The sequence below is a fragment of the Myxocyprinus asiaticus genome, chromosome 45 (genome assembly GCF_019703515.2).
Source record: "Myxocyprinus asiaticus isolate MX2 ecotype Aquarium Trade chromosome 45, UBuf_Myxa_2, whole genome shotgun sequence".
NCBI lineage: Eukaryota > Metazoa > Chordata > Actinopteri > Cypriniformes > Catostomidae > Myxocyprinus > Myxocyprinus asiaticus.
The window spans coordinates 16,466,075-16,474,852 of record NC_059388.1 but is presented as its reverse complement, the minus strand read 5'-3'; the positions used below and the strand labels follow the sequence as shown (position 1 = coordinate 16,474,852).

At 37.5% G+C, this 8,778-nt stretch overlaps 1 protein-coding gene across 1 annotated transcript; it reads right to left on the bottom strand.

Moving 5' to 3' along the window:
• Positions 1-72: 72 nt before the first annotated feature.
• Positions 73-7,087, bottom strand: LOC127435471 (serine-threonine kinase receptor-associated protein-like). The gene is made up of 10 exons (XM_051689008.1): positions 6,897-7,087; positions 6,623-6,747; positions 6,346-6,481; positions 6,112-6,193; positions 5,929-6,001; positions 5,666-5,765; positions 5,346-5,483; positions 3,126-3,262; positions 2,438-2,587; positions 73-771 (listed from the first exon to the last, which is right to left on the bottom strand). Exons 2-10 carry the CDS (start codon positions 6,732-6,734, stop codon positions 710-712), a joined length of 990 nt encoding a protein of 329 aa, XP_051544968.1. The 5' UTR covers positions 6,735-6,747; positions 6,897-7,087; the 3' UTR covers positions 73-709.
• Between the last annotated feature and the right edge of the window lie 1,691 nt (positions 7,088-8,778).

Here is an 8,778-nt window from a genome sequence, read left to right as displayed (position 1 = left end):
AAATTAATAAATGCATCTTAAAGTGAAGACTTAGCATTTATGATTAAACAAACTTTAGCAGAAGACACAAAGTATGATACCAACACTTTATTGACCAAATGATACAACTTGTCATGTTGCAATCAAAGACAAATTATTAAAGAACTTAAGTCACTTTGAAGCTTAACATGTTTGCGGTTTACACATTTCCCAGCATCCGGGTTCTCTCGTGGGGAAAACATTTACCACAATTTCACACTACTGTTGATTAACATTTGTATAACGTGTTCCTCAGGACCACTTCCACTGAGAGATCTCATCAAATTGAACATGAGCTCTTGCATACTCCCTTGAAAAGAAACAAATGTACTAAAAGCACATGATGTAACACCAAAACAAAAAACAGAAAAATCTTAACCAAAGTGATCACAGTGCTGTAGAAACAGACTGCTATAAAGGAGCTGACTGGTGTATCATGGGCATCAAAGAAAGAGCAGGCAGCTGGAGGATTAGCATCTACGCCAGCGCTCTCAGCTCTACCACAATCTCCTGATGCTCATTTCCACAATATGTGCGTGTATATGTTTGATGTTCCCCACACTCCAAGTCATGCTCGGCAGTATGGTCCGTCTCAAGTGAAGAAGAGTGGTGGCACAGCACTTTGCTGGGGTGTGCTTTCCTTGACCCAACCCATCCCCTGACCTGTCCTCCTTTGCCGCCTTCTCTGAACTCAGGCCTTGATCTCTGCTGGAGGGCAGTATAGCACTTCAGAGTTCTCTGATGACAGCTCCTCTGTAAGAGACAGAGAAGGGTTAAGCAGTACCAACTACTCAACATAAAAATTAGTTAAGCTAAGCTAAAAGCTACACTTCAGAGAAAGTAGCAAGTTACACTACAAGCTACACACCAAAAGTAGCTTGCTACATTTAAGCTACTTCATTTTTTTTTTTTCAACCAGATGCACAGAGAATACTGTCACAGACAGAGCATCTAAAAGACGTATTCACATAACATTTATAAAAGCCAGGGTACAGTATATTACAGTTTAGTGCAATACAGTATACAACTTTACAGTATGGTGCAAAACATACAGTATGTTCATGTAAAAAAACACGTAAATTCATATTTAGACATGCTACCTATACAAACCCATGTGTTCAACATGTCAAATCACTATTTTTACATTTTATTTTTCATATTTATACTACTACCTCTACAAACCCATACCCATTTGAACAATTTCCTTTGCACATTCCTGTATAAAAACTCTGTACATATACTATTCTTCTTATCTTGTAATTCTGTGTCTTGCTGTTGTATTTCTGTATGTACTGGAAGCTTCTGATCAGAGGCCAAATTTATTGTGTGTGTGTGTGTGTGTGAGAGAGCACATCTGGGCAATAAAAATGTGATATCTGATGGTATCAGATGGAAATACTATGGTACTTTGCGATACAATAACCATATTTATGTACTATTCTGTATTTACATAGTACTTCAAAGAATACCATGGTACAACCATGGTAATTTTATATATGATTACCACATTCATAAATTAAATTGAATGTACATGGTGCTTCAAAGTAATTCAAAGAACATCATGATACTATGGTACTTAACTATATGACTTCCTTCGTATACCACTGTATTTACATGGTGCATGTCCAAAAAACTTGTTAATGCCAGAATACTTTTTTTATGTGTTTTCATGTAGGCTACTAAGTCTTTTGATACTTTTTCGGTGGTAAAATCTTTATCTGCAGTGCCATTCAAGCTGTACACATGTTGAACTTCATAAAGACCTTCTTCATCACTGGCAAACGATAGGGCGCATTTGCAGGTTTGGTTTCCATTGATTGTAGATCCAATGCAACTAGCATTATCTTTATTTTGGGTATTTTAAAATGTTGGCAAGTGAGAGCACGCACCAAATGATTCAGCAGCACACGCGTGAGCTTTCCGAGTCATTCAGATCGAATCGCAAACAGATACAGACCTCTTTACTATAACGTATGACCAATTCATTGTAAAGAACGAACTCAGATGAGTGATTCATTTGTGAGTCGGACATCTTTAGTTCTGATTCAAAACTGGTGATAGTAAACACCGTTTTGATGATGTAGCAGTGTAGCTTTTGTCAAAGCTATGCGCTACCTAATCAAAAATACAGCTTCGCTACTGAAAAGCTACTTGATTTCAAACGAGCAAAGACAAGGGTCCCCCCCGCCTCCCCTCTGGAATCTACACCCCTGAGCGAAGCTACCACCTCACAGGTTAAGTGTATGCTGCAAGTTGTGGAATTTTATCAGCAGATCTGCTTTTATAAAGCCACATATGAAGCCTATTATAAAGTAATTAAGTGTGGGACTATTTTTCATTGACACAATAAAACAGCCCTGACTATTTGTTTAGGCTTATGACTAATAGAACAATCCAGGCTATATTTAGATAAACTCACCAGGCAGGACACACTTCCACAAGCCATATGTTTTCCCTACAGCAGTCTGCCACAGACGCAAAGTTCCATCTTCTGAACCACTGGCATAAAGCTCTCCGTCAGGACTAAACCTCACACAGTGAACAGGCCCGAAGTGGCCCTTATATGATTCTGAAAGGGAGACAAATAACTTAATTGCCAAGCACAAACAAATATCTACATATTCATGGACTTTAATGGCCCATCTTAATTTACACAATTATGTATCTCTTGTGGATGACAATCATTATTACAGTAAATGTATTTGTGCTAGCCTACTGGTTGTAGTCTATCAGCTTCATTTACCTTAATACATTTTATATGTGTTTATACACTACAGTTTCTTACAACAATTAAATAAGTACTTTACAATAGTTTCATTTCTTAACATTAGTAAACAAACTAACAATGAACGATACTTCTGCAGCATTTATTAGTCTTAATGTTAATTTCAACATAGTAATACATTTTTACAATCAAAAATTGTCTATGTTAACATAAGTTAATGCACTGTAAACAATTTTATTTTTATTAACTAGCATAAACTAAGATTATTATGCTGTAAAAATATAGTTCATTGTTAGTTCATGATACCTAATGCATTAACTAATGTTGGGACCTTATTTTAAAGTGTTACTGTTATTTCTTTACAAGTTGACTATACTCCTACCCAATTCCTCTTTGGTACTGTAGTCAAATTTGTAGAGTTTGAAGTCATCTCCTCCAGCTACAAAGAAGTCTTTCTCAGGGTGAAGAGAGGCAGAGTGAATGGAAGCAGGGGCATCTACTGTCTTGATAAGATCCAGACTGCAGAAAACAGAAGCATTTATTTTGGCTTTACCAGTTCTCAGTCAATTTTGAAGGCCATGTTTTCATCGCAACGCAGTCTCCAAGGTAATATTTGGTTGACAGATTGGGGGCTGGTCTTAAATTATCGTGAAAACCCAAAACATTTTTTCTGTCAAAATGTTGACAGAATTATTTTTTTTTTTGTACAGTTGTGCTCAAATTTTGCATACCCTTGGAGAATTGGTAATATATGTGCCATTTTTAAAGAAAACATGAGTGAGCAGGCAAAACACATTTCTTTTGGGATTCATATTCAACTGTAGGTTATAACAGAATGGCACAATCATAAAACAAAACATGGCAACAAAGAAAAAAATGAAATGACCCCTGTTCAAAAGTCTGCATACCCTTAGTTCTTAATACTGTGTATTGCCCCCTTTAGCATCAATGACAGTGTACAGTCTTTTGTAATAGTTGTCTGAGGCCCCAAATTCTTGTAATTAATAATTAATTAATAATTATAATTAATTTAATAATTTTATTTATCACACATTATACATTTACACATATACAGTGAAATTCTTTTTTTTTTTTTCACATATCCCAGCTAAGCTGGGGTCAGAGTGCAGGGTCAGCCATGATATGGCGCCCCTGGAGCAGATAGGGTCAAGGGCCTTGCTCAAGGGCCCAACAGTGGCATCTGATCAGTAACCCAGAGCCTTAACCACTGAGCCACCACTGCCCCTATAATTGTAGGTGGTATAGCTGCCCATTCGTATTGGCAAAATGCCTCCAGGTCATGAAAATACAACCAAAGACTTTGCAAAATCAATGCCAAAATTTCACAATTTCTGCCAGGGTATGCAAACTTTTGAGCACAACTGTATATCATTGATTATGTTGACATGGACACCAGAAAGCGGCTTATTGTGAAAGTGGCGTTCCCGTTTACAGCCATTGTATAAGTGGCATACTCTTTCCTCCCGTATACCTGCGGCTCGGCCAGTAAGCAACTTTCTCCACAGCAACGTAATTTTCCCACGACACTTGTGTAAATAACAAACATAGCATCCGAGGAAGACTTTGCTATTTTATTCTCCAATGCTTCGCTTTATTTCCAGATATTCCAGAATTGTTGCTGTCTTTGTTTTCTTAACTTTCCATCGCTCCCTAAAGCGGAATTGCGCCGTAATTTTGGGGTTTCCCTCTTATATAAAACTCTTTTCAACGAAAGTTGAAGCGACGTCATAAAATAAATATGAAGTATATGCATAAACTCTAAGTTGTGATTGGTAATAGAGTATATACTATGTCATTCGATTCAGAGTGTTTCTTCACATTATTGATAAGGAAAACTTCCATCCAATCACTGCGCTGCCTTATGCATGAGCTCACATTAAAGCAGAGAATTCAAAATTACACCTAGCTGTGACAGCAATTACTGGCCAGCACAAGTTCAACAGCACTCACAGAACACATATGAGGGGCTCTGTGGTGAGATTGCATTACAGCGAAGAATTCAAAATTCAAGTGGACGTGACAGTGGTTCCTGGCCCAGATATGAGAGCGGACTTTTACACAACACACCGTGGTGAGACCGGAAACACTCGTCAGAATAGACCGCAGTCGATAACCAGACCGGAACAAGCATGACTGTTGGTCAGGTTAAGTTCTGCTACTCTACCACTCCAAACATTTGTTTAAAGATGCACAAATTCCATTGTGTCTTCTCAGTACGTCTGATCATGGACAGGATAACATGAAAGCTTGTTCAAAAACAGAAGACAATGATGAAAACCAAAAACTCAAAGCCATGTCAACTCTCTTTTTGGTTTTCTTTACAATGTACGAAAGTCACCGGGATTAAGGCCGACAGAGTTTACTGGCGCTCCGATGTCAAGACAAACCCATATGACTTTCTTCACACAAAAGGAGATGTTAGGCAGAGTTTTTGCCCAAGTCACCATTCAAAAATATGCAATGTAAGTGAATGGTGACTGAAGCTAACATTCTGCCTAATATCTCCTTTTGTGTTTCATGAAAGAAAGCCCCTTGCCCTTTAAAATTAAGACACTTTGAGATGTGATGTGAAGCTGTCTACCTGTTAGTTTTGTAGAAGGCGATAGTTCTCCCATAAGTGATGAGGAAAATCTCCCCATCGGGAATATACTCCATACTGCTGACAGATGCATCAAACGAAAGAGTCTTCACTGCCTCATTGGTGTTCTTGTCCCAAAGTCTACAAATAAGAACATACAAAAAGAATTAAGACAAGGCAAGAAAAACAACAGAGAATTTACTCATTATCTTGATCCATGTGCATTAAAGAAGCAAAGTCAGAAAGCTCATAATTACTTAGCTGGTGATCAATATTTAGTGTCTACTATAAGGTTCAATAACGTTACCATTTTGGACACTCACCTGATAGTTTTGTCATCAGCCGCCGAGAGAATCTGTTGGTCATTGTTACACCACAGAGCTTTCTTTATAGCAGAGGTGTGGCCTGAAATCTCCTGGGGTTCTGCAAATACAAATGTCATATAGCCAATATTAGCCATACATGTTTTATTTCTGGCACTTGTAACAGGAATTGGGTTTTTGAAAGTTGCCATTTAGGCTTGCAAACAAAATAAGTTGAAGGAACGCAGCAGTAAAGAAAATAACATGTCATGGACGCTTCATACCTGCTTCAGGTTTGCCGAGGTCATAGATACGCAGTACTTTATCATTCCCCGCCGTCAGGAGACAGTTACTGTCCTGATGATTAAATAGATAATGGTGAATCATGTGTCATGGTACACTCAGGTTCCAAGTACTTGCGTCCGTCGTACACATGTCATGATAAAATAATGTGACATCATTGTTACCTGTGTGAAGTTCACAGATTTCACGATGTGCTTGTGTGCCAGGGTGAGGACCTCATCTCCAGTGACAGCATCCCACACCTTTCTGTAAGTTTTATATAAAAAAAAATGGAAACATGTTTCTGCTGTGTGTTCTAAGCTACTGCTATTTTGTGGGTGGTATAACACTGGCCACCTTCACTGTATATTCACTCTATTAAATTGCACCCACATTATTTTTTTGGTGCTAATACTTACGCCGTAAAATCTGCTGCGGCCGTAGCTGCTTTTGTAGCTTCTTTATTTAAGGTGGCACCCCAGACAGCACCCTTGTGACCCAAGAACGTCCCGATCCAGTCCCCTGTGTCTCCCTGGCGCAACATAGGTTTGCCATCTCCATGGGGCACAATACACAACAAAAATTATGAAATAAACAACAAAATTAATAAAAAATACAGTCACTTATCAGCAAGGGATTCGGGTTGACTGACAACGACTGATTGGGGAACTAACTAGTGTCCAAGAGAACACCTACCTTTACAAGCACTAATAAGGAAATATCCATAAGGGGTTATTCCACTGAACGCCAGATCCACAACAGGTCTGGTGTGGCCAGAGCAAGTGAGAGGAGTCTGTCGCATAGCCATACTCACTGGACACCTGGATAAATGACAGTATACATGAAAGCTGGACCATCCACGATACACAGCTACACGTATAAAAGATCATATAACAGATGTGAAGGCTAACAAGCTTGGCTAGCCAGAAAGTCAAAGACCTTGCAAAGACAGCAAAACAATGACACACACCAGTACACTGTGGCCAGATAAGTGTCGAGGATGATTGTGTAGTTCAGAGCTGCACTCCCAGCTAAAGTGCTGTGCCACCAGCTACACAAAGTGCAACTCGTGTGGGTGAGTGTGTGGATGTGAGTGTGTGAGCTAAACTTGAGCCCTCGCTAACGCTACAGTAACATAAAGGAAGCACTAGTGTGAAGAGCCGCCATCATTTCCGGCACGCGACGCGACGGGATTGGCCAGAGTAGTGTCATGTGACGGGCTACAGAAACGATTCATTATTAGGTTTTATTTAAACGTGAAGCGTTTAATATTACGCATTTTAAGGTTATGGTAAACATTAAAGGTGCTAAAAACACGCTATTTGTATTTATTCAGTTGGGGAAAAACACCAGGATTTGCCTTGTATCTAGGAAGTAAACGTGCAGGGGGAGCCACGGAGCGCCCCCTGCACGGCAGGAGGTTAACATCTTTTCGGCGTTTCTTTTTATTTATTTATTTATTTATTTTTAATTTATTATTATTATTTTTTTTATTGCAGAATTTATAAACAAACATGCAACATATAATACACAACTTCAGTATAAAGATATATAGAAAACAGTCAGAGCAAACAGCTCTTAATAACATGGATAAAAAAAAATAAAAAAATAAAAAAAATAAAATAAAAATAAAATGAAATAAATAAATAACCCAGTGATGAGACATTGTTGTACCAGGGGAGAATTTAGTCTAAGTTCATTTATTTACTATAGTCGGGAAGTGTTTTAGGATGTTGTACAATTTTTGTTCTTTTGGACCTTTTAGAGTTTTTAGAGATTTCAAATACAATTTAAATTCGTTTAAAAAAAATAACAAATTTGGGGGATGATTTTATAATTCTACACTTGTGGATAAAATGTTTTGCTAGGCACAGAATTGTATTACAACAGAGTTCATTGTCTTTGCTTTGCAATATCAAACCAAATGTTATGTTGTCTCTGGAGATAAACAGATCTTTTGCTGTATCCAATTATGTATGTCACACCAAAATATTTGTACCAGGTTGCATGAAAAAAATACATGGTCTGTAGTTTCAACATCATTTTCACAAAATGTGCATGCATTATCATCAATACCAAAGCGAAGTCTAAGTAATTCTTTAGAGGGTTGTTGTTCATAACTTTGAAGTGTGTTTCTTTCATTTTGGGGGGTATAGGAAGTGTTAAATATATTGTTCTTAGTTTAGTTATTGAATTTGTATCAAATTTATGCAGGATGCCATTTTTGTTGGGCTTTTCAGGGTAAAGGTATTCAGTGATACAACTTCTAATAAAATGATTATTGAACTTTTTATCCAAAATCAAAATCCCTTGAATTGATAGTGGAGCCAGTCGTGGCTGTATCATTTGGTATGTTAATATATTTCTTATTAGACAAACAAATTCTTGGGGAAGTGCTTTATGTAATTTAGTGAAGTCTGATTGTGAGGGTTTGAAATTATGTTTAGTGCAAAATTGTTCATAGTTTAAAAGATTGCCACTGGCATCCATTTAGTCAGTTATGGACCATATATTCCTCTCAAACCAATCTTCAAAAAACAAAGATCTGTTACGGTGTAATACATATCTATTATTCCAGAGAATAGAGGTGTGTGGTGAAAAGTTATGTACATATAACATTTTCCAATATAACAGTATTTGTTTATGGAACTCTGATAGTGATATAGGTAATTTGTTAATATTAAAGTCCGTCCTGAGAAGAAAATCCAGGCCTCCAACTTTTTTGAATAAGTGTTCTGGGATACAATACCAAAATGAGCCACTGTGTTTGATCCAGGACTTCAACCAATTTATTTTTAATGTTCCATTAAGACAATCAAAGTCAATAACTCTAAGTCCTCCATCCTTTATGT